Consider the following 27,429-nt stretch of genomic DNA (forward strand, 5'->3'; position numbering starts at 1 on the left):
AAGTTTTGCCTCAAAATCTCACGATACATGGCCCCATTCATTCTTTCCTTAACACGGATCAATCGTCCTGTCCCCTTAGCAGAAAAACAGCCCCAAAGCATGATGTTTCCACCCCCATGCTTCACAGTAGGTGTGGTGTTCTTGGGATGCAACTCAGTATTCTTCTTCCTCCAAACACGACGAGTTGAGTTTATACCAAAAAGTTCTATTTTGGTTTCATCTGACCACATGACATTCTCCCAATCGTCTGCTGTATCATCCATGTATCCATTTTGGTACAAGCTCAACTCGTCGTGTTTGGAGGAAGAAGAATACTGAGTTGCATCCCAAGAACACCACACCTACTGTGAAGCATGGGGGTGGAAACATCATGCTTTGGGGCTGTTTTTCTGCTAAGGGGACAGGACGATTGATCCGTGATAAGGAAAGAATGAATGGGGCCATGTATCGTGAGATTTTGAGCCAAAACCTCCTTCCATCAGTGAGAGCTTTGAATGGTTGACCAAATACTTATTTTCCACTATAATTTACATATAAATTCTTTTAAATTCCTACAATGTGAATTCCAGGATTTTTTTTCACATTCTGTCTCTCACAGTTGAAGTGTACCTATGATGAAAATTACAGACCTCTGTCATCATTTTAAGTGGGAGAACTTGCACAATCGGTGGCTGACTAAATACTTTTTGCCCCACTGTATATATCCACACACATGCACATATCCATACATATGCATATATATATATACACATATAACAATTTTTCACATTATAGTCCGAAAAAAATAAAAAGACATGACACATGATGACATGACGGACACATAGTGCTCACCCAGAGCCTGTTTAATGCTACTAAGGCTCTTGGGTAAAAACTGTTTTTTTAGTCTATTTGTGCCCGCTTTTAGCACCCTATAGCAGTGGTTCTCAACCTTTTTTCAGTGATGTACCCCCTGTGAAAAATTTTTTAATTCAAGTACCCCCTAATCAGAGCAACGCATTTTTGGTTGAAAAAAAGAGATAAAGAAGTAAAATATAGCACTATGTCATCAGTTTCTGGTTTATTAAATTGTATAACAGTGCAAAATATTGCTCATTTGTAGTGGTCTTTCTTGAACTGTTTGGGAAAAAAAGATATAAAAATAACAAAAAACTTGTTGAAAAATAAACAAGTGATTCAGTTATAAATAAAGATTTCTACACATAGAAGTAATCATCAACTTAAAGTGCCCTCTTTGGGGATTGTAATAGAGATCCATCTGGATTCATCAACTTAATTCTAGACATTTCTTCACAAAAAAATACATCTTTAACATCAATATTTATGGAACATGTCCACAAAAAAAATCTAGCTGTCAACACTGAATATTGCATTGTTGTATTTCTTTTCACAGTTTATGAACTTACATTCATATTTTGTTGAATTATCATTCAATAAATATATATGTATAAAGGATTTTTGAATTGTTGCTATTTTTAGAATATTAAAAAAAAAAATCTCACGTACCCTTTGGCATACCTTCAAGTACCCCCAGTGGTATGCGTACCCCCATTTGAGAACCACTGCGCCATAGTGTCTGCCCGAGGGTAGCAGTTCTAGGTGGCAGTGCCCGGGGTGGGTTGGTTCTTTCAGGATGCTCGGTGCTTTCCTGAGACAGCGGGAGGTGCACAGGTCAGGCAGGGAGGGGAGGGGGCATCTGATGATCTTCTGAGCGGTCTTTACGACCCTCTGGAGCGCCGTTCTCTCTGCAGCCGTGCAGCTGCTGAACCACACGCAGATGCAGTAGGCAAACAGTGTAATGTCCTCTAAATGAGGCATTTGATGATTTAACAAATACCAAATAGGTGTCATTCCCTTGTGACTAGGTATGGTTTTACGCTCTATGTAGTGTTTTACTTCCTGTCCTGTGCCCTTATTTTGTATATTCACTCCCTTGTGCCGGGGTTAGTGCGTCTGCCTCACAATACGAAGGTCCCAAGTAGTCCTGAGTTCAATCCCAGGCTCGCGGTCTTTCTGTGTGGAGTTTGCATGTTCTCCCCGTGAATGTGTGGGTTCCCTCCGGGTACTCCGGCTTCCTCCCACCTCCAAAGACATGCACCTGGGGATAGTTTGATTGGCAACACTAAATTGGCCCTAGTGTGTGAATGTTGTCTGTGTATCTGTGTTGGCCCTGTGATGAGGTGGTGACTTGTCCAGGGTGTACACCGATCTCCGCCCGAATGCAGCTGAGATAGGCTCCAGCACCCCCCGCGACCACATAAGGGACAAGCGGTAAAAAATGGATGGATGGACTTCGTTGTGCTGTCCACACCCGCTGCTGGGTTGACAACCGAGACCCACTTGCCAATCAGTCTCTCTCTTCCAGACATTGTTATTTGCACTTTTTTCCAGGGCCTATTGCTTTAAACCAGTGGTCTTCCCGTCCGGCTGCGGGGAGTCTCCGGGTTCCCCCGGGCGGGGCGTCCCGTCTTTCTGCCCGTGTGGGGGGTTCTCTCTCGCTGGCTTGGGGTCTGGCCGTCCGCTGCTTCTCTCGTGCCCTGTCCTCTGCCGGGAGCGTCTGTCTGCGGCCTGCTGCCGGCTCTTCCGGGCGGCGCGGTGGGCCGGGCTCTGGGGTTCCCGCCTCCGGCCGGCCTGGATACATGGGGCAGTTGGTCCCTGGTTCCCTGGGCGCCACACCTGCTGTTTGGCTTGGGCTCTCTGGGCGGCTGGGTCCGCACTCTGGCTCCCACGCACACTAGGGGTCAAATATATTGTACATACAAACACACATATACTAACACAACACACACCGTTACTCATACATACAAACATCCATACATTGGTACCTACGCTCCCACATACATACACAAATACAGTACATATCTACATACTCAAAGTCCGTCCATCCACGCGCACATTTACGGTACAAACATACATATTCATTTACTGTACAAACAAACATACATATACTGTACATATACATTCACAATACAAACAAACATACATATACTGCACATATACATTTACTGTACAAACATTCATATACACATTCTGTTCATATACAAGTACATATACATACTTACACTCATGCATATAATCATGTTTCATCAAACATATATCAATGCTGTTGCCCTAGGATAAACTGGGTAACACAAGGCATATTGACAGAGCTTAAACCATTGTTACTATAACAATCTACAAGATTAATATAGGTTGCCTCTCTCTCTTCCCTTTCATCTTTCGGTATTCCTTCTTCTTTTTTTTTTCTTTATTTATTTATTTTTATTTGTTTTATTATCTTTCTAGCTATCATCATGTATACGCATCGTTGCATTTGAACAACTTTATTGTTGATAATAGAGGTAATCTATTGGTTTTGTTCATGATCAATAGCGCTTTTTCTATTGGTATTTGTATTGCTCCAGTTTTAGTGTAAAAATGCTGATTGTCATTACTATATTATTTATTTCACTAACTGCTTATTTGCTATCACTTTTACGATCATATTTGTACATATTATGTATGTGCTGGTGTAAAAAAAAAAAAAAAGAATTTATTTAAACAAGTGAAGACCAAGTCTTTAAAATATTTTCTTGGATTTTCCAATTCTATTTGAGTTTTGTCTCTCTTAGAATTAAAAATGTCGAGACCAGCTTGCTAGTAAATAAATAAAATTTAAAAAATAGAGGCAGCTCACTGGTAAGTGCTGCTATCCATCCATCCATTTTCTACCGCTTATTCCCTTTTGGGGTCGCGGGGGGTGCTGGCGCCTATCTCAGCTACAATCGGGCGTAAGGCGGGGTACACCCTGGACAAGTCGCCACCTTATCGCAGGGCCAACACAGATAAACAGACAACATTCACACTCACATTCACACACTAGGGCCAATTTAGTGTTGCCAATCAACCTATCCCCAGGTGCATGTCTTTGGAAGTGGGAGGAAGCCGGAGTACCCGGAGGGAACCCACGCATTCACGGGGAGAACATGCAAACTCCACACAGAAAGATCCCGAGCCTGGATTTGAACCCAGGACTGCAGGAACTTCGTATTGTGAGGCAGACGCACTAACCCCTCTGCCACCGTGAAGCCCTAAGTGCTGCTATTTGAGCTATTTTTAGAACAGGCCAGCGGGCTACTAATCTGGTCCTTACGGGCTACCTGGTGCCCGCGGGCATCGCGTTGGTGACCCCTGCTTTAAACCATGGGTGTCCAAACTGCGGCCCCCTGGGGTGTTCATTTTGACGTCATAAGTTAATAAGGAAAGTGGCCCGCGGGGTGTCTCTAACTTCCAGCTTTAACTTAATTTTAAAAACCTGCTTTGATATTATATAAATATATATATAACGGTTTATTTGAAATAGGGATGGATACAGAAACATCCATCCATCCATTTTCTACCGCTTATTCCCTTTTGGGGTCGCTGGCGCCTATCTCAGCTAAAATCGGGCGGAAGGCGGGGTACACCCTGGAAAAGTCGCCACCTCATCGCAGGGATACAGAAACATAGACATCTGAAACAGTTATCCAATGTATGCATCACAGTGTTTGTAGCCAAAGCTTAAAGGCCTATTAACACCCACTACTACCCACCACGCAGTCTGATAGTTTATATATCAATGATGAAATATTAACATTGCAACACATGCCAATACGGCCTTTTTAGTTTACTAAATTGCAATTTTAAATTTCCCGCGTGTTTGTGACGTTATTGGTTGGCGGAGACATATTATCCCAGCACCACTCACGGCTAAAATTCGTCTCTTTTCATTGCATAATTACACAGTATTTTGGACATCTGTGTTGCTTAATCTTTTGCAATTTGTTCAATTAATAATGAAGACTATAAAGAAGAATGCTGTTGGTGGAAAGCGGTGGATTGCAGCTGCTTTTAGCACCGAAACCCAACCTGTGTTTCTTTGTTTGTTGTGAAGCTTTAACACTGAGCGGTCAAGCCAACATGTTTCTCTACGTCAACCAGCAAGTTTTGGGATGGGAAAATTGTGATATTAAGTCGGCTCTTACCGGAGACTTGAGTGGAATACGCAACCTCATCCTGCAGCTCAAAAAAGGCAGCTGTGATCTTGGCTCCTCGGCTTCTCTCAGAGACACTGGTGTTCACTGCAGCCCTCCGACTTTTAGGTATGACTTTATAATCTGAAATACTATTAACACAATAAGCAGATAAGGGATTTTCCAGAATTATCCTAGTAAGTGTGTCTAACCACATCTGAAACGCTCCCACTGCCGCCACCTGGAGCCGTCGCCTCTTCTATTTTTTTTTTTTTTTTTAGTGCTTCACTCTAACTTTCCTCATCCACAAATCTTTCATCCTCGGTCTCACACCGGTGACGTCACGCGCACATCGTCTGTTAGGCTTTTTTATTAGCGAGCAAAAGTTGCGAACTTTATATTCAATGTTCTCTACTAAATCCTTTCAGCAAAAATATGGCAATATCGCGAAACGATCAAGTATGACACATAGAATGGACCTGCTATCCCCGTTTAAATAAGAAAATCTCATTTCAGTAGGCCTTTAATTTACAACACTTGTCCAATTGCTGCAACATTGCCACCATCGTGAGGGCGACGTGGGTAATTCAGGTTAATGACCATGAACCGCACTTTGAGGTATACACGTCACAGTATTTCTAATTATGGCCCAATCCAAACCCTCCCCACTCATGGCTCACATAAACAAACACAAAAAGTCAACACAAACGGTGACACGCAACTTGATCACTGAACTCTGTGGATATAATAAGAAAATGTCCAAGCACAACACATCATTCAAAATTACACACTTTTAAATTCCCTGCAATGAATGATGGGGAAAAATGCAGAGCGATTTTTTTGGTGCATTTTAGCTGCTTGATATTTCTGATCGATTGTAGGAGGTCGTCACGGAAGTAAACAAGGTAGGAGTCGAACTTTAACATTCACTTAATATCTAATTTTATTGGTTATTAATTATACATCCATTCTATTAATATTCATAAACAAAACCCAAAACCAGTGAAGTAAATAAAAACAGAATACAATGATTGTATTAGTGCCCAATGCATGGGTAACTTACACATCCTAGCAACGTTATCATGGACGCCCCTGCTTATTTCTGCAAGACAATGCCAAGCCACGTGTTACAACAGCGGAGCCATAATTAAAAGAGTGCGGGTACTAGACTGGCCTGCTTTTAGTCCAGACCTGTTCCCCATTGAAAATGTGTGGCGCATTATGAAGCGTAAAATACGACAACGGAGACTCCGGACTGTTGAACAACTTAAGCTGTACATCAAGCAAAAATAGGAAAGAATTCCACCTGAAAAGCTTCAAAAATTGGTCTCCTCAGCTCCCAAACGTTTACTGAGTGTTGTTAAAAGGAAAGGCCATGTAACACAGTGGTAAAAATGCCCCGGTGCCAACTTTTTTCCAATGTGTTGTTGCCATTAAATTCTATTGGCAAAAAAATAAATGTTTCTCAGTTCGAACATAAAACATCTTGTCTTTGCAGTCTATTCAATTGAATATAAGTTGAAAAAGATTTGCAAATCATTATATTCTGTTTTTATTTACGATTTACACAACGTGCCTTCTTCACTGGTTTTGGGTTTTGTATAGGCCATATATTTGTGTATTGCATTGTTACTTTACATGCATTAAATTTTAGGCCCCCAGCCAAAATTCTTTAGCCCAATGCCCCCCCCAAGTCAAAAGGTTTGGACACCCCTGCTATAAACAAAATAAGTTGTGCCCTAATGAGTTGCACTCGCCTTCTTTTGTTATATTAAATAATATTATATCACTCACCTTCTGTGTCTCGTCTGCTGCATCTTGGGGTCGCGTCGCTAAAGCTGCCTCCCAGTTTGTGACAGTAGGCCTACTGCAGCACATGCATGACACGTTTTCATGAAATACACTTCTTTTCACATTCAAATGATTTTATTTGTCATTTTCAGAGTGGAGGTTTAGAATATACTGGTGCTGTGAAATAATCAAAAACAAATCTGACGTTTCTGAATTTGGAATAAACATGATTACTCGCTTGCATAATTACGACTTAGTTTAAAGTTTAATTATGTTTATGTTGTGTACAGGGTGTATTTATAATATGTTGCACAAAGGATATGTCATCATTTTTGTAAGCTTCATCTTGTATTTGACATTGTTTATAGGGTTAGGTGCAATAAGTGTTCAACTTCAGCCTAAACCCTTTCGGTCTGCAACATTTTCAATTTATGCATGTACAACTCTTTGTTTATTTTGTTGACCACTGACCGAAGAAATGATCAAATAAAGTAATTACTCCTGACATGTAAATAAAGCTCAGCAAAAGCATTCTACTTTGACACATTGTCTCATTCACAAGTCTACATACTTTTATTATTATTTTTTTTACACTGTGTTCCTGTTAATGATACACATGATCTCAAACAGCTAAAGTAGTGATATTTTGATCAAAGAATCAATATTAGAGCATAAAGATTTGGTATCGGCGATGTTTAAGTCTGGATCTGCACTGACGTACAGTTTGTATTGACATAAACGCTGACTGTAGAACAACAACCCACACGTTTTGGCTCCGGAGGTCAAAGTGAAAATGTCACAACTTTACAGTACAGCAAGGGTTCTTAAACCAAAACGTACAGTTGTGATCAAAATTATTCAACCCCCACACAATGTTGGTGTTTTAGCAAGTTGGACATTTATTCCGTATTTTGTTTATAGTCATATCAAATAAAGATGCATTAAATAGACAAATGCAACTTGAATTACAACATTATAGTGTGTCATTTCTCTTAATATCTCAGACAAAATGATTCAACCCCTTATGTTCAATGTACATCATGTTCGGATGTACATTGTGGTCGCCGTCTTTGCTCCACAGTAAGTCTTTGCTGTCGTCCAGCATTTTGTTTTTGTTTACTTTGTAGCTGTCAGGCTTTCCCCTAACAGTTTGTCTATGTTTTAGTTTTTTCCTCTGCATTTGTCTGTTTCCTCTGTGTTTAGTATCTCCTGTCTTTAGTTCCTGTCTAGTGCTCTTATTTTGTCAGTTTCCTGTCTTGTTCCCTGAGTGCTGTGTTCCTCCTCAACTGCAGCTAATTGGCACCTGGCCACACCTGTTGCCAATCAGCCCGCTCCTATTTGTACCTGCTTTGTCTTGTGTCAGTTGCTGGATCATTGTATTGTCGTTGCCACATATAACTCTTGTCGTGCTACCTATCATGTCATTTTGTTACAGCTACTACCTGTCATGTTACATTTTGTCCTGGTCGTCGTAGCGGTAAGATGTTTCTATTAGCATTAGTTATTTCCAGTTTTTCTGTTTGCTATCCACTAACTTCCATGCTAAAGTTCCTTTTGTTTTCTAGCTTCCAGTGCTAGCTCCCTTAGTTTGTTATTCCGCCCACGTGCATGCTTTTTGTTTGTTCTTGTTTAGTTTTAATTAAATCCTGTTTTCATATTCTATGCCTGCCTCTGTCTGTGCATCTTGGGGTTCATCAACAAATAACTCTGACAGTAGCCAGTTCAGTTTTAGTTTCGTTCTGCATTACTTTCCCTAAGCTTCAATGCCTTTTCTTATGGGCACTCACCTTTTGTTTATTTTTGGTTTAAGCATTAGATACCTTTTTACCTTCACACTGCCTACCGCTGTTTCCGACATCTACAAAGCTACTAGCTACCGGCTGCCCCCTACTGATATGGAACAGTATTACATGGTTACTCTGCCGAGCGCTAGACAGCACAGACACTTAACAACAACATATCATTTGGAGACTATAATTACTGGTTTGCAAAAAATATCTTTAACCCAAATAGGTGAAACTCGATAATCTTCCACGGCACACCAGACTGTATCTCACGACACAGTAGTGTGCCGCGGCACAGTGGTTGAAAAACACTGCTTTTAGAGGGCCAAACAAAATGTGAATTGAAGTGAATTATATTAACATCGTGCTTTTCTCTAGGGACTCAAAGCACTTTACACAGTGAAACCCAGTATCTAAGTTACATTTAAACCAGTGTGGGTGGCACTGGGAGCAGGCGGGTAAAGTGTCTTCTTGCCCAAGGACACAACGGCGGTGACTAGGATGGCGTAAGCGAGACTCAAACCTGGAACCCTTAAGTTGCTGGCACGGCCACTCTACCACTATAACGCCCCATAAATGACACAACGGTCCGAATTTGGGCACCCCAGGTTTAGAATATACACAACAAATCAATAGCAGATAACAAAAACTGTTTACTTTTTTTTTTTTTTTTTTAAAGAAAATGTTTATTGATTTCGAAAGTCCTGTTTTAGATATTTTTAAAACACATAAGCAAAAAAAGTGACATGTTGTCCAGTTACTTCTGTTTGAGAAAAGCTGTAATTCAACGTGCATCTTTTTTTTGGATACCTTTATTAGTTATTTTCCAAGAACATAACTGCACACAAAACAATTAAAATGCAGTGTTTTGTTTTGGAAACATGAACAAAGGCTAAAGAGTTACTTAAATATGATAATTTAAGAAGGAATTGATTAAATGTGATGCAAAATGGAGATTTATATTAGTGTCGTTTAGCCATTTGTTGGGCGATGAGCACCCGTTAGAAGGCCTCCAAAACATATCTGTTGTAATACTTTTCCACCACTAGTGGCAGTAATGACAATCTCAAACAAACAGAAGAAGTCTCGAGCTAAAGTTACAGAGATGTTTCTTAAGTGCAAAAAATATGACTACAGTGGTGAAGCTTTGTCAAAACAATAAATAAAGCAAGCAACTAACAGCCTCAGGAAACAACACAATTGTACTTAAATACTCAAAAAAATATATTGAGAAGTTGGCAGTTATTATAAAATGATGGCAACATACATGCAAAAATGGCAAATGTCTTAATTTTTTTAAATGCCAACCTTTTGCAAATGTCGATATTTCATATGACTCAAGTTTTCTTTAGTGTGAAGAGTCAAATGAGACAGAATGAAATAAATAAATTAATATTTAAATAATTACCTAAATGTGTCACTATAAAAAAATAAAATAATGTTAATTCAATATTTAATGTGTCATAAATTTTATGCAAAATAATGATAATAACAAAAATATATATATATATCCCCCAAAATGTAACTATGATTTTGATTTTTTTTTTTTAAACGATCTCAAAAGATAATGCATTTCAAAACTGTAATAATTATATTAATATTTTCATTAGCACTTTAATTCTGCTGACAGCTTAGTTAAACGTGAATTATTAATTTAGTTTTTTCATTTTAGCGCAACATAAACGGATGTCCATTTATTTTTCGTCAGTTATGAGTCCCTTCTCATGCAGTATATTTGGTTCCTACTTATTTTTCCTAATCAGCCTGACCTGAGCCTAAGATTTATGTGATAAATAAATATTTGTGATTAACACATGAATTCACATTTGAAAATGTTGTAAACGCTAAGTAGGTTAGAGATAATTATTGGATATGATTAATTTCAAGAGTAAGATTACTAATTCCGTGTTAAAATTTGAGTGAGGCGTGGGCCCGTCTGTAGTGGAAAAGTTGGTACACAACGAATCAATAGTAGATGATAAAAATATTACATTACATATTTTTGCAAATATCCTATACCTTAGATGTTTTTTAGACAAATGCAGAATCAAAAAAGTGACACTCGAAATCATGTGAAGGTCTTTCTGAGAAAAGCCGCTGTTATTTTAATGTGCTAAATATAGATGACCCTGTCTGTGACAAAAGATGTGAACGCACGGCGGAAATAACAAGTCACCACAGTCACCAAACTTTTTCATGAACAGGAGGTGAATCTATTTCTCCTCCTTGCAAACATTTGATGTTTACCCGTGTCTTGGAAACAAACCCGGACTATAGTTTTCATATATTCTACCTCTTTATTCAGTAGTAATATAAAGGGGGTGATCAAAAGACAAGTCAGACAATGTTATTGACTCAAATCAACACAAAAAGTGGAAGAAAAAAGGCAATGTAAACAAGGTAAAGACATTTACTGACGCTAAATGTTACTCCGAGCTGACATTATCTTACTTTTTAAAGCTCTCTGTATCGTACTGCAGTCCAGTAGCCACTTAAAATGCAAAAACAGTGAGTCCCAATCAATGTGGGCGGCATGATTAGACTTCAAAGTTAGGATTAAAAACAGTGTGGCAGCTTGTTTTTGCCGAGAATATACGGACGACATCAAGGGTGGGACCAAATAAATACATGTGAATATACAATACGTCTGAATGGTCTCAGGAATGTGTTTGGATGTCATCTTTGTGTTAATAGAACTATCACATCCTCTTGTCTAATCACGTAGCGAGAAAGCGGGTGAGCGAGGGTTCGGAAGTTACAAAGGGAGCGTGCGCTTATGGGGGGCGAGCCGGGGGAAGGGTTTTTAGCAGGACACCTCCATGGTCTGGGGTCCGGCCTGGCGGTCCAGCCCTGCGGTGGCGTTGCTCTCCAGCAGGCTGTTCAGGTTATGGCGGCTACGACTGCTCTCCACCGAGGTGATGCTGGAGGAGGAGGCGGTGCGGGACCGAGCCAGGCGGGTCATGCCGACGGACGGCACTGGGGGTGGGGGGGGGAATAAAACGAGTATGAAAAAAAAACATTTTTGCTTTGTCTGATTGGATAGCACGAGGGGTGTAACGGTACAGTATCCTGCATGCTTCGGTGTGTACCGACGTATTAAGGTCGTGGTTCGGGTCATTGGCAGCACAGCAAGAAATCAAAGTTTACACAACACAGCTAATTGTTTTGCCTTCCAGCAACTTAAAGGGGAACATTATCACAATTTCAAAAGGGTTGAAAACAATAAAAATCAGTTCCCAGTGGCATGTTGTATTTTTTGAAGTTTTTTTCAAAATTTTACCGGTCTCCGAAAATCCCTAAAAAAGCTTTAAAGTGCTTGATTTTCGCTATTTGCGATGCCACTATCCATTTCCCTGTGACATCATACAGTGCTGCCAATGTAAACAAACAATGGCAAATAGCACAGCAAGATATAGCGACATTAGCTCGGATTCAGACTCGGATTTCAGCGGCTTAAGCGATTCAACAGATTACGCATGTATTGAAACGGATGGTTGGAGTATGAAAGTATTGAAGAAGAAACTGAAGCTATTGAGCGAATAGCTATTGACGCTATTCATAGCCATAGCATGGCCGAATAGCTGCGTTAGCATCGCCGGTAAAATGTGCGGACCAAACGATCAGGACTTTCGCATCTTGTGACACTGGAGCAACTTAAATCCGTCGATTGGTAAGTGTTTTTTTTGCATTAAATGTGGGTGGAAGGAAACATAATATAGTTGCAAATGCATCTGCAGGTTATCCATACATCTCTGTGCCATGTCTGCTTTAGCACCGCCGGTAAATAGCATGTTAGCATCGATTAGCATAGCATGTTAGCATCGATTAGCTGGCAGTCAACATCAACAAAACTCACCTTTGTGATTTCTGTGACTTTATCGTTACAAATGCATCTGCAGTTTATCGATAAATCTCTGTGCCATGTCTGCTTTAGCACCGCCGGTAAATAGCATGTTAGCGTCAATTAGCGTAGCATTTTAGCATCGATTTACTGGCAGTCACGCCGCGACCAAATATGTCTGATTAGCACATAAGTCAACCTCAACAAAACTCACCTTTGTGATTTTGTTGACTTAATCGTTGCAAATGCATCTGCAGGTTATCCATACATCTCTGTGCCATGTCTGTCATCACCGGTAAAATGTGCAGACACTCTGGCACATTCAATGGGGGTCTGGCGGCAGACAATTTGGCATCTTCGGGCCAGTGGTGCAACTTGAATCCCTCCCTGTTAGTGTTGTTACAACCTCCGACAACACACCGACGAGGCATGATGTCTCCAAGGTTCCAAAAAATAGTCCAAAAAACGGACATTAACAGAGCTGAGACCCAGTGTTTGCAATGTGTTGAAAATGAAAATGGCGGGTGTATTACCTCGGTGACGTCACGTTCTGACGTCATCGCTAAAAGACCGATTAACAGAAAGGCGTTTAATATGCCAAAATTCACCCATTTAGAGTTCGGAAATCGGTTAAAAAAATACATGGTCTTTTTTCTGCAACATCAAGGTATATATTGACGCTTGCATAGGTTTGGTGATGATGTTCCCCTTTAAAGGGGAACATCATCACCAGACCTATGTTTTTTGACCGATTTCCGAACTCTAAAAGGGTGAATTTGGCGATTTAAACGCCTTTCAAGTGATAGCCTGTCGAGCGATGACCTTTCACCCGTGTCATCACAACATGAAGCGATCCGCCATTTTCTCAATCTTATTACGCGCACCAAGTCAAATCAACTCTGTTATTTTTCTGATATCCACACAAGAATGTGTGGATATACTGCGACACTCAAAGCAGATGCATTTCCAACAATAAAGTCAACGAAATCTGCAATATTGGAAAATAGACCACCTCTGAATCTGCCTGAGTGCGAGCCTATCAGGGACGACGGCAGTCTCTTCCCGCCGACGAGCGAGGTAAACCCCCTGGATATGATTTATGCCACTTCTTTTTCTGTCTTGTTTTGTCCACCAAACTTATAAGGTTGTGCGTGAATGCACAAAGGTGAGTTTCGTTGATGTTGTTGACTTATGTGGAGTGTGCTAATCAGACATATTTGGTCACGGCATGACTGCAAGCTAATCGATGCTAACATGCTATTTAGGCTAGCTGTATGTATTTTACCATGAATTAATTAACGTGGACCCCGACTTAAACAAGTTGAAAAACTTATTCAGGTGTTACCATTTAGTGGTCAATTGTACGGAAAATGTACTGAACTGTGCAATCTACTAATAAAAGTGTAAATCAATCAATCAATCAACATATTGCATCATTATGCTTCATTTGTTGCTATATTTGCATCCAGCCTTTCCCTCCATCCACATTTAATGCCAAACAAACACATACCAATCGTTGGTTAGAAGGCGATCGCTGAATTCGTCCTCGCTTCCTCCCGTGCCGCTGTCTGTCGTGATATGGCTCAATAGCTTCAGTTTCTTCTTCAATTTCGTTTTGGCTACCTGCCTCCACACACCAACCATCCATTTCAATACATGCGTAATCTGTTGAATCGCTTACGGCGCTGAAATCCGAGTCTGAATCCGAGCTAATATCGCTATACCTTTCTGTGCTATCCGCCGTGTTTGTTTCTGTCTGATCACGCTGTGACGTCACAGGATAATGGACGTTTGGATATAACGACGGTTAAAATCAGGCACTTTGAAGCCGTTTTTTGGGGATATTGCGTGATGGGTACAATTTTGAGAAAAACTTCAGAAAATAAAATAAGCCACTAGGAACTGATTTTTATTGGTTTTAACCTTTCAGAAATTGTGATTATGTTCCCCTTTAAGTAACTAAGATCTGATTTTATTTGCCTGTCGAAACGTTTTCAAAGTGCTTCAAATCTGATCGGATTTGGGCCATATCAGGAGATACTTCCAGTAAGATTGGGATCTGATTTTTTTTCAAATGTGACCTAACCAACCCATGTCTAAACCAGACCTGGGCAAAATACGGCCCGCGGGCCACATGTGGCCTATTAAGATTTACAAACAGGCCCGCCGGACGTTCTACATAATTTTTTATAGACATTTAACATCAAAACTGTAGCCGCCATGATGATGTGCAGTGCTGTTTTTAAAATAAAGTAAGTCTTGAACTATAGAAAGTATTTCAAGGGTTGAAATCTGTGCTTTTGAGTAATTACGGTAATCTAGGTCAGTGTTTTTTAACCTTTTTTGAGCCAAGGCACATTTTTTGCGTTGAAAAAATCCGGAGGCACACCATCAAGCAGAAATCATTAAAAAACGAAACTCAGTTGACGGTAAAAAGTTGCATTTGTTGGATACGACTTTAAACCATAACTAGGCATGCATCAATCAGCTCTTGTCTCAAAGTAAGTGTACTGTAAAGCTCCATGGAGATGATGATTTAATTTTCCAGCATGATCTGGCACCTGTCCACAGTGCCAAAACCAGCAGTAACTGGTGTACTGACCATGACATTACTGTCCTCCATTGGCTTGCCAACTCTCCTGACCTAAACCCCATTGAGAATTTGTGGGGTATTGTGAAGAAGAAGCTGAAAGACACCAGACCCAATAATGTAAATGAGCTGAAGGCCGCTATTGAAGCATCCTGGGCATCCATAACACATCAGAAATGCCACAGGCCGATTGCTTCCATGCCACGCCGTATTGATGCAGTAATCCGTGCAAAAGGATTCCCAACCAAGTACTGAGTACATTAATTGACATTTTCAAATGTTTGATTTTGATTTGCTGTTATAAATCTTTTTTTTTTTACTTGATCTGAGGAAATATTCAAATTTTTTGAGATAGGATTTTTGAGTTTTCTTAAGCTGTATGCCTTAATCAGCAATATTAAAATAATAAAAGGCTTGCAATATTTCAGTTGATGTGTAATGAATCCAGAATGTATGACATTTTCATGTTTTTAGTTGCATGGCAGAAAATAAAAGGACTTTATCACAATATTCTAATTTTCTGAGACAGTCCTGTATGTGCAAAATACAATTTAGGTTAATGTTGCTTATATTTAGTTGTGCTCTACAGCTTCAAAATGACGGTAAATGCATGACACACTTCTTCTGTACTGAAAATCAGAATGCGAATACGAGTACCGTTACACCCCTAAATAGCACTGATGTATAAGTGCTGTACTAAACATGCAAACAATTGTCCACTATGGGGAAAGTAAATAGAAAATTGAGGTGTAACAGAAAGTTATGCGTGTCCAAGTATTACAATAACAAAAGAAAAGCCTTTGCAATCCAAGAACACCACCTTCAGTTCATGCAAAAACAAAAGAAAAAACAAAACATGCTAAAAAGGAGCTCAACCAGTCTCCTACAGTCAGATGAATGTGTGTCAAAGTATGGCAGAAATCATCCTGTATAAATCATACAGAGCAAACGGTGTTATATACAGAATTTCTGCATACATTCTGCATGACATTCATCCACCGTGGGGGTGTTCGAGAGGCCATATGGCTTCAAAGCGTGGTCGTCGGGCAGCTTCTTAAGGCCCTGGTACCTGATTCGTTGCTCAGGTGACTGAGAAGGACATACGGAACTGTAGGCAATGATTCAAGAAGGGAAGAAAGAGGAAGAAAGGTTGAAAAGCTTTCCTTGTTTTAGTCCACCTCAGCACATTTCTGACACCGATTGTATCGGACGCCATCAGTGGCGGTTTTTAGATGCGGGCCACATGGCGATACACTTTACACGTTTTTTTTTTTTACTTACTCCTACACCTTTTTGTGCAACGCACACAGTGGCATTGTGCTCATGAGGGGAAAGCAGCTTTCAGAACCATGCTGAGGTGTGCTGAGATTTATTTTTTTACACTTTCCCTGCATGGAAAACGCTCTTTTTAAATCTCGGCTAATCCCTCGGTGGCATTTGCTCAACAGGAGGACCCGATGGCCTTTAAAGCAAAGCGCCAAAGGGTGCCTCTCACGGTGAGGGGGGGGGAGAGAGACATATTTTGTCCTGATTGACAAAATGTCACAAGTTCACACCTGGTTTTAACATACCTCCATGTGTTTACAGTGGCATCATGTGGTCAAATCTCAATTTTACAAAAATTGCATTAACCCTTGTGTAATGTTCATATTGTTGTTACTCAGCCAGTGTTTGTGGGTCTGATGGTCAGATGTTTATTGGGATAAGGTAAACATCGGATCAGTATTTTAACATAAAAGTGTTTGATTGTGAGGCATTAAAAGCCACAAAATGCAACGGGAACATCAGACCCACGAACACTGGCTGAGTAACAACAATATGAACGTTGCATGGAAATGTCTCTGCCAGTTTCTGCACCCCACAGGGATTCTTCTTTTGTGTTTCTGCACCTGCGGTTCCCACACAAGGTTGCAACATTGTTTGTCAACACTGTCTGCTCTCATTTTCTCGCACATTTTCTTGACCCTCTGATGTTCTGTGTACCTACACTCTGTCCTCCTCCTGTCAAGGCCTGCTGTGTGCGTGTGTGTGTGTGGTTCACAGAACATTAATTTCCACACTTCTATTAGCCTCGGGTCCAGTGGACCCGGACATCTTATATGTAAATGTGAAGCGGGGTGTATGGTGTGTGGTCATTAAATATGTATTCTGATATATGTTCTTCACAGAAAATGAGCCGAAGGCAGTGAGTCTCAGTTTGAAAAATTAATTAATTGTATCATTTTTCTTTTAATAAAAAATTAAAACGGGTCCCACAGACCCGAAACACCACACAAGGGTGTTAAGATAAGTAAGGGACGGCGTGGCGCAGTGGGAGAGTGGCCGTGCGCAATCCGAGGGTCACTGGTTCAAATCCCACCTAGAACCAATCTCGTCACGTCCGTTGTGTCCTGAGCAAGACACTTCACCCTTGCTCCTGATGGGTGCTGGTTGGCGCCTTGCATGGCAGCTCCCTCCATCAGTGTGTGAATGTGTGTGTGAATGGGTAAATGTGGAAGTAGTGTCAAAGCGCTTTGAGTACCTTGAAGGTAGAAAAGCGCTATACAAGTACAACCCATTTATTTATTTAAGATAGGACAGCGTTTTAATCTTTTTCAAGGTCGAATAGGGATGTTCACTGTGGACGATTTCAATGTTTTAATGCTGCTATTGCCCATTGCAAACTGAACTAGAGAGGATCATGAACAGCTTCCCACGTGCACATGCTCGCCTTCATGAAAGCAGTTTTGGAATGAATTTATTCACAGGGAGCTCTTTAGCATAAGCTTTCTCACCTGCCATTTAATTATGTACATTTGCTACACTCGTACTGTGTTGAAATCTAATCAAAGTGCTGAAGAGGTTTCTCTCATTTGCACTCTATTCAGCATGTATGGTGCAGTACTCTAAACCAGTGGTCCCCAACCTTTTTGTAGCTGCGGACCGGTCAATGCTTGATCATTTCTCCCTCGGCCCGGCGGGGGGATTTTTTTTTTTTTGGTCATGAAATAGGGAGGTTTTTGGGGTTGGTGCACTATTTGTAAGTTTATCTTGTATTTTTTATATTAATTTAATTAAAAAAAACCAAATAAAATAAAAAAACATTGACAAAAAATTATTCTGCGGCCCGGTACAAATCGAGCCGATACGTTTCCACCGACAAAATTAGCCTGATTTCTCAAATAATTAAGTTTCTTCTATTTCTCCCACCTTCATGTGAAGTTCTTGTTTCCATGCTCTCTCCAATGCGACTGTTGGTCGTACACTAGGGGGCGATTGTGGTCATTTCAGCTTGTTTAGCTAAGTAAGACTGTATGTAGAGGAACAAAGCGCTACATGCTAATAAGCCAGCACTAATTCCTATCAAGCTTTGGATATAACTGTTAACTACAACTTTTCACTACTTTTTGGTTCTGTTTGTGATGTTTTAATGGGTTTATATCAGGGCTTCTTCACGTTTTCCAAGCCAAGGACCCTCAAACTAATGGAGAGATGGAGAGACTACTTTTATATTCTCTATAGTGAAGTGAAGTGAAGTGAATTATATTTATATAGCGCTTTTCTCTAGTGACTCAAAGCGCTTTACATAGTGAAACCCAATATCTAAGTTACATTTAAACCAGTGTGGGTGGCACTGGGAGCAGGTGGGTAAAGTGTCTTGCCCAAGGACACAACGGCAGTGACTAGGATGGCAGAAGCGGGAATCGAACCTGCAACCCTCAAGTTGCTGGCACAGCCACTCTACCAACCGAGCTATACCGCCTATAAAATAATGTTTTAAAATAAACACCTTGTTATTGTGCAATACTAAGATATTCAAATGATATAAAGTTAAAGTACCAATGATTGTGACAAACACACTAGGTGTGGCGAAATTATTCCCTGCATTTGTCCCATCACCCTTGATCACGCCCTGGGAGGTGAGGGGAGCAGTGAGCAGCAGCAGTGGCCGCGCCCGGGAACCATTTTTGGTGATTTAACCCCAAATTCCAACCCTTTGATGATGACTGCCAAGCAGGTAGGTAATGGGTTCCATTTTTATAGTCTTTGGTATGACTCGGCCGGGGTTTGAACTCACAACCTACCGATCTCAGGGCGGACACACCAACCACTAGGCCACTGAGTAGGTATACTGTCATATACAGCAAATAAAAACTAGCATGCTAATTGCTAGTTAACAATTGGTGCGCTAACCGCTAGATGACAACCGGTGCGCTAACCACTACCTAACAACTGATGTGCTAATCGCCAGCTGGCATCTGCCATGCTAATCGCTACTTGCCAACTAGCACACTTATCGCTAGCTGACTCCTGGTGCGTTCATCGTTGGCTGGCGACAGGCGTGCTAATCACTGGCTGGCAGCTTGCCAATGATATGTGGCAAATACTAGCACAGGGGTCGGGAACCTTTTTGGCTGAGAGAGCCATGAAAGCCAAATATTTTCAAATGTATTTCCGTGAGGGCCATATCATATTTTTTTAACACTGAATACAACTAAATGCGTGCATTTTTTATGTAAAAGCAACATTTTTAGAGTATAATTAGTCTCTAATTATTTTGAATAACATTTTTATTTCTTGAACAGGTGCGGTAGAAAACGGATGGATGGATTAAAATGCATGCGAATGTTTTATATTTTGAACGTCATTTTTGACATTGTGATTACCAGCTGAATTATTCATTCAAGCAATGTCAGCTAAGATTTATATGCAGTCATCAAAAGAGCCGCATCTGGCTCTAGAGCCATAGGTTCCCTACCCCTGTACTAACAGGTAATGAAAGCGCTAACCGCAAGCTATTTTAAACGCTAACTTGGATTCAATGGTATAATTATTTATAATGATTTTGTTCAAAATTTGCAAAAGACGTTGACGACGGTGTCCATGCCACTGCTATTTCTGAATTATAGTGTGTTAATGTGTTTAGAAATACATTTAAATTTGTGGAAACATTGGCAAATAAGAATGACATTTTTGGGGGGTAAAAGTCTGATCAACCAAAAACTTCACTACCCCCTTCAGTACTTCTGCGGACCCTCTGGGTGTCACGGACTCCCTTTGGAAGACCAATGCTTCAAATGACACTTGTGGTTATTATTATTACAAAAGATATAGAAAAAGGTCGCTATTGTGGTGAATTGCTTCGACCATTGATAAACTTATGTAGTGAATTATTTTAATTGATGGTTTACATGTAAATTAAGTTGTACCGGTATATTGGCCTCCAAGTCCGAGTCCATGGTTCTCGCCCGGAAAAGGGTGGAATGCCATCTCCGGGTTGGGGAGGAGACCCTGCCCCAAGTGGAGGAGTTCAAGTACCTAGGAGTCTTGTTCACGAGTGGGGGAAGAGTGGACAGGCGGATCGGTGCGGCGTCTTCAGTAATGCGGACGTTGTACCGATCCGTTGTGGTGAAGAAGGAGCTGAGCCGGAAGGCAAAGCTCTCAATTTACCGGTCGATCTACGTTCCCATCCTCACCTATGGTCATGAGCTTTGGGTCATGACCGAAAGGATAAGATCACGGGTACAAGCGGCCGAAATGAGTTTCCTCCGCCGTGTGGTGGGGCTCTCCCTTAGAGATAGGGTGAGAAGCTCTGCCATCCGGGAGGAACTCAAAGTAAGGCCGCTGCTCCTTCACATCGAGAGGAGCCAGATGAGGTGGTTCGGGCATCTGGTCAGGATGCCACCCGAACGCCTCCCTAGGGAGGTGTTTAGGGCACGTCCAACCGGTAGGAGGCCACGGGGAAGACCCAGGACACGTTGGGAAGACAATGTCTTCCGGCTGGCCTGGGAACGCCTCGGGATCCCCCGGGAAGAGCTAGACGAAGTGGCTGGGGAGAGGGAAGTCTGGGTTTCCCTGCTTAGGCTGTTGCCCCCGCGACCCGACCTCGGATAAGCGGAAGAAGATGGATGGATGGACGGTATATTGGCGTTCATTTCTTACATCACTCATATGAATGAATGTTGCTTATGGGATGACATGAATGAACGACATTGAATGAATTTGATCTATGGATATTTATCATTGATTCTACTATGGATGTCATCAAATAGTCAACAATTCATTTCGAAGGAGTCTTATTTCGACCATCAACCTCGCAGTCAAATCGACTGATATTAAGGGGAGGCAGGCGACGTAATACCTGCTGGGAGGATGAGTTGAGTGCATTCATAATCATGTCTTACTTTAAAATTTGAACAAAGCGGTAGAAAATGGATGGATGGTATTTTAGTTTTTATAAAGTAAGAGAAATATTTTGTCTGTCATTTCGGCCTTCCTTAGAGCGGTCTCTGCTTACTGGTGTAATGTCACTTCTCTAAAATCAGTAGCTGTATTTTGGCCTCCCACATCTCCTATATTAAATCTGTTTGTCTGAACACAAGAATATTTTGCTTATAGTGTTGTTGTTTATATATTGGTGACGGGATTGAATAACGCCTTAGACCACAGTAAAACTTGCCGAAAATTTGACAAGACGCGGCACTGGGACGCACAGCCTCTCCCTGGAGGTGTAGCTCTCCTAATAAAAAAAGGTAACGGTCCTTCCGCAGGTTCACATATGGAACTTTGTTACGACTTTTACTTCCTCTCTTTAGTCGAGTTTGATGTCCTCTTTGTGCTGCGCCAGAGCGGAAGACCTCTCTAACTGTTGTTCAGCACCTTTTTGAGGTGGAAAAGGTCATTAATGAGCTCTTTACCAGTTGAGGTTGTCAAAAGCTAAGGAATCAGATTCTACAATAAAAATCTTTGGTTACAAACAGCCCTAGTTTCTACGGACTAACAAAAACACAACCATTATTTTTACTCTGTTTCAATTTTGTCAGAATAAGGCTGTGTATAAGTGTACTATCCAATAGGTCTATCCACAGGAGTTTTTATTTGATCATATACTTAAAAAGTATCGACTTATTTCATCTTCTTTATCTTTACTTTGCATGCTTATTGGTATAAAGAGTCACCACACCCTGCAGCTTGTTCTTCTTCACGTATGAATAATGTATAAAAGACGGGCTCTTAGTCCCCCACAGGAATTGGCGCACAGATAACTCACTACATGCCAGAGGGAACTGGCTTCCAAAAGCAGATCTTTAAAAAGCCCAACACGATCAGATTGAGTTGTAGAAAGCTTATTTTGTGACAAATTATTTGAGAAATCCAAGTAATTCACCACATGGAAACAGCATTAATCTTTGTGCTAGGAACGGTTGATACTGTGAAATTATTTGAATATTATGGTAAATGTATGTATGAGGGCTGCGAATCTTTGGGTGACCCACGATTCGATTCAATATTGATTCTTGGGGTCACGGTTCGATAGTATATCGATTTTTTTCGATTCAACGCGATTCTCGATTCAAAAACGATATTTTTTCGATTCAAAACGATTCTGTCTTCATTCAATACATAGGATTTCAGCAGGATCTACCCCAGTCTGCTGACATGCTAGCAGAGTAGTAGATTTAAAAAAAAAAAAAGCTTTTATTATTATAAAGGACAATGTTTTATCAACTGATTGCAATAGTGTAAATTTGTTTTAGCTATGAAACGAACCAAAAATATGACTTATTTTATCTTTGTGAAAACATTGGACACAGTGTGTTGTCAAGCTTATGAGATGCGATGCAAGTGTAAGCCACTGTGACACTATTCCATCCATCCATCCATTTTCTACCGCTTATTCCCTTTTTTGGGGTCGCGGGGGGCGCTGGCGCCTATCTCAGCTACAATCGGGCGGAAGGCGGGGTACACCCTGGACAAGTCGCCACCTCATCGCAGGGCCAACACAGATAGACAGACAACATTCACACTCACATTCACACACTAGGGCCGATTTAGTGTTGCCAATCAACCTATCCCCAGGTGCATGTCTTTGGAAGTGGGAGGAAGCCAGAGTACCCGGAGGGAACCCACGCATTCACGGGGAGAACATGCAAACTCCACACAGAAAGATCCCGAGCCTGGATTTGAACCCACGACTGCAGGACCTTCGTATTGTGAGGCAGACGCACTAACCCCTCTGCCACCGTGAAACCCCTGTGACATTGTTCTTTTTTTTTTATTTTTTTTATAAATGTCTAATGATAAAGTCAATGAGGGACTTTTAATCACTGCTATGCTGAAATTATAACTAATATTGTTACTGTTATTGATAATATTCATTTTTGTTTCACTACTTTTGGTTTGTTCTGTGTCGTGTTTGTGTCTCCTCTCAATTGCTCTGTTTATTGCAGTTCTGAGTGTTGCTGGGTCGGGTTTGGTTTTGGAATTGGATTGCAGTGTTATGGTATTGCTGTGTATTGTTTGTTGGATTGATAAAAAAATTTATAAAAATAAACAACAAAAAAATTGATTTTTTTAAAAATGAGAATCGATTCTGAATCGCACAACGTATTCGAATCGATTTTTTCCCACACCCCTAGTATGTATGCAATATTAGCCACAAATTACCACCGAGTTTGTAGATTGATGTCCAGCTGCGTACTGAGCTTCAACAAAGCTACTTGGTTCAGTCTGAATGTCCTTTTTGGTGGTTTTATTTTTTTTGATGAACTGCATGTAACACATGGAGGCCTGTTTAACATTGCACTGCATTGAGAGACAGAGACATGTCATTTCAACCACGCTAAAACTCACACCTCACCTACAGAGAGATAGCAGTGCTACCAAACACTGCGGAGAGCAGAGAGGAAAACCACATTAACATCTACCGGTGTTTGTGAACAAGCGGACAGAAAAAAAAAAAAAACCTTTGTTTCCTGAACTGCAACAGTTAATAAGACATCACACACACGTCAACAGGAATTGCACAGACCACAAATGCATCATCGCCGTAAACAAACATTGTTATTTTTCTAGTTTGATCTGGTCGGTAACTAGTAAGTACATACAGTGCAGGAAAAGACATGATTACTTACTGTAGCCCATTCCCTGCACAAAGTACTTGAAGGCCTCAGCAAGTTTCCCTGGCTGTCAGGAGATAAAGTTAGAGAACATATAAGTTTCAATTAATGGATGTGTATGTGTCCATGGGCAAAAGGACCCACCTGCACAACCTGGGGCAAGCCTCCACAATCAGCCATCTGGAAAAACAACGATTAAATCTCCCAAGTGCAAGGGTCAAATAGTCAGAACTCTTAAAAATTAATGAACTAATGCGGTATTATAAGCATCCCAGTTTGACTCTATTCAGTTATGCTTGCATCACCATTGTCAAATCCTTTAAAAGTACTCAAATGTCTCCTTATTTATGGGACGTCTAAATTCAAATGCATTGTAGTCACACAACTCAGAAAATACAGTAATCCTTTGTTTATCGCTGCTAATTGGCTACAAACCTGACCGTGATTAATACATTTCCGCAAAGTAGGAATCGTTGATTAAAATGTATATATTTTCATAGCAAGACACTAAAAATAGTTTACTACCTTCTAAATAGATTGAAAAAAAATATGGGTACCCTCTAGATAAGGGGGGTCCAAAGTGTGGCCCGGGGACCGTTTGCGGCCCGCAGTTCAAGTTTTTTTGGCCCGCGGCATATTGTCAAGATAAAATCAGACAAAAAAAGAAACAGTAAAAATGTAGGCATAATAAGCAAATATGGGAGTTAATTTCAATACTAATAATTATCACAAAGCAGACTGTCTGTAAATTTATGTCCGTTTGACATTTTTCCTTTTTTTTTTAAATAAAATATCAAAACGGCCCGTGCATGCTTTGACTTGTCAGTGTGCAGCCTTTTTTGGAAAAAGTTTGGACACCCCTGCTCTAGCTATATGAAATAACACCTTTTCGTGACTTTTACACTCTTTTAATTCAATAGAGTAATGCTGCCAGAGGCTGAGCCAATTAGTGGCCACGATACTGAACAGCATGCTCTGATTGGTTGTGGCTGATACTACTGTAGTGTAAATATTTGTAGGTATTTTGTCCATTTTGTACTTAAAAAAGCTTAATTTAAGACAAACCGTTTGGAGAAAATGCTAAAGAGGAATGACAAATCTACGATGATGGTGAACCGCAATATTTGTGAATGCTGAATGTAACTTTAAACCAGGGTTGGCAAAGTTAACGCATGCAGTTAAATCACCCAAAAATGATTGCATAAATCATTTAAAATGTGGCGCAGTGGTAGAGTGGCCGTGCGCAACCCGAGGGTCCCTGGTTCAATCCCCACCTAGTACCAACCTCGTCACGTCCGTTGTGTCCTGAGCAAGACACTTCACCCTTGCTCCTGATGGGTGCTGGTTAGCGCCTTGCATGGCAGCTCCCTCCATCAGTGTGTGAATGTGTGTGTGAATGGGTAAATGTGGAAGTAGTGTCAAAGCGCTTTGAGTACCTTGAAGGTAGAAAAGCGCTATACAACTACAACCCATTTATCATTTATTTATTTAAAAACGCAAATGAATTACGCAATTTGCTTTGCCACCACGTCCTCCTTTACATTAACCGCGGATGGCGCTAAATGCTAAACGGTCAGTGTAGTGATCAGGTCAATGATGAGTGAGAAGACTTGTGTGCTCGCTAGAATGTTTGCCTCAAAATACCCGCCAACCTGACCGTATATGAAACAGTGCGCGCAAATAAATGACGTGCTTTAAAAGTCAACTTAAAAATAAAAGACATTCTGACATTAAAATTGCATTCGTCAAAATATTCGGGTATTTTCTCAAGTTAATTTATATTCGAAGGTTATTTGCACTTCCCAAAATTAAGGCCTGTGACGTCAATGGAATGGCTTAATTATAGGAACATTTGGTTCAGCTTTAGTGGTTCTGCTGAATCGCCAATCAAAAAGCAAGTTCTTACCATACAAAAACATGTAATGACACATAATAAGCATTCACCTTTAGCAGGGTCGTCTTTGTTGGATTTAACCTGGAATTGCACTCCACCTGAAACAGCAATTAGACTGTATTCAACTCAAATAATCATTTGCATAATAAAGAGCTGCTCCTGTTCTTTGTCACAGCCTTCTCAAAGATTGCTAAGTAACCCCAGTAAGATGGCTGGTGTGTAACTTACCACAGCGTCCACAGCAGGCGATGTATCGCCAACCACGAGCAAAGCAGGGCAGCTGCATGGGACAAAAGTGCCATATTGTTGAGAACTGAGAAGACTGACGATAAAAATATAGATGAATATATAGTGATTATAATCACATGGCTTAATGGTGGAATATTTGAAATGCTTACATGAGCGTTTTGACGGTGTCCTCATTCAAACCAACGACTGGCCGCTCAATGTCTAGGTCCTGGCGACTGTTGCATGAGTACATAAAAGCGAAGTTAGTTCCTCTACATAAAAAAACTAACTTGTGTGACACTAAAGTAATATGGGGAATCATACTATTGGTACGAGCCACAGAAGAGGGCCAAATTGTCCTGGTTGATGTCCTGGGCGATGTGTAAACGGTAAGTCTGGATCAGCTCCTGGTTGTCAGTGAGCTCATCCTATCAACGGAAAACATTATTGCAATATTGCACATGTGACAGTTATCATTGAACTGATATTCCAGTAATGAGGACGGGAAGAGAATAATTAGTAAAATTATACAGGAAATTGCAATAAAGCAAGTCAAAGGTAAAAAAAATCCCAACTCTCCATCCAACCATCCATCCATCCATCCATCTTCTTCCGCTTATCCAAGGTCGGGTCGCGGGGGCAGCAGCCTAAACAGGGAAGCCCAGACTTCCCTCTCCCCAGCCACTTCATCCAGCTCTTCCTGGGGGATCCCGAGGCATTCCCAGGCCAGCCGGGAGACATAGTCTTCCCAACTTGTCCTGGGTCTTCCCCGTGGCCTAAACACATCCCTAGGGAGGCGTTCAGGTAGCATCCTGACCAGATGCCCGAACCACCTCATCTGGCTCCTCTCGATGTGGAGGAGCAGCGGCTTTACTTTGAGTTCCTCCCGGATGGCAGAGCTTCTCACCCTATCTCTAAGGGAGAGCCCCGCCACACGGCGGAGGAAACTCGTTTCGGCCGCTTGTACCCGTGATCTTGTCCTTTCGGTCATGACCCAAAGCTCATGACCATAGGTGAGGATGGGAACGTAGATCGACCAGTAAATTGAGAGCTTTGCCTTCCGTCTCAGCTCCTTCTTCACCACAACGGATCGATACAACGTCCGCATTACTGAAGATGATATACATATCACATAAAATTATGATTGCATTTTACATCAAACTGGTCCTAAAGGTACCTTGTTATTGTGCAATACTAACGTTACTCAAATAGCAGTATTTGTGCCGCTAATAGCTAGCTGACAACTAACCTTCTAATCGCCAGCTGGCAACCAACACACTAATCACTGGCTGGCAACTCGTGTCTTGATTACAAGCGGACAACTAGAGAGCCAATTGCTACCTGACGACTAAGGCGTTAATCGCTAGCTGACAACAGAAAAAGCTAATCGCTAGCTGGCAACTAAAGCACTAATCGCCAACGGAAAATTACAGC

General features: G+C 41.0%; 1 protein-coding gene across 3 annotated transcripts in view; it reads right to left on the bottom strand.

Moving 5' to 3' along the window:
• Positions 1–10,840: 10,840 nt before the first annotated feature.
• ndrg3a (ndrg family member 3a) overlaps positions 10,841–27,429 on the bottom strand; it is a 117,351-nt gene continuing 100,762 nt past the window's right edge. For 2 of the 3 annotated variants that reach the window (XM_061874867.1, XM_061874869.1), the window contains 8 exons: positions 26,320–26,423; positions 26,166–26,231; positions 25,996–26,047; positions 25,818–25,865; positions 24,018–24,053; positions 23,889–23,940; positions 16,064–16,102; positions 10,841–11,539 (listed from right to left, as the gene is read on the bottom strand). In XM_061874867.1, the coding sequence (XP_061730851.1) occupies positions 11,367–11,539; positions 16,064–16,102; positions 23,889–23,940; positions 24,018–24,053; positions 25,818–25,865; positions 25,996–26,047; positions 26,166–26,231; positions 26,320–26,423 (570 nt within the window). In that variant the 3' untranslated portion in view covers positions 10,841–11,366. The remainder of the gene's footprint in view (positions 11,540–16,063; positions 16,103–23,888; positions 23,941–24,017; positions 24,054–25,817; positions 25,866–25,995; positions 26,048–26,165; positions 26,232–26,319; positions 26,424–27,429) is intronic. The other variant, XM_061874868.1, reaches the window with a different exon arrangement.

This window comes from Nerophis ophidion, linkage group LG16 (assembly GCF_033978795.1).
Source record: "Nerophis ophidion isolate RoL-2023_Sa linkage group LG16, RoL_Noph_v1.0, whole genome shotgun sequence".
Taxonomy (NCBI): Eukaryota; Metazoa; Chordata; class Actinopteri; order Syngnathiformes; family Syngnathidae; genus Nerophis; species Nerophis ophidion.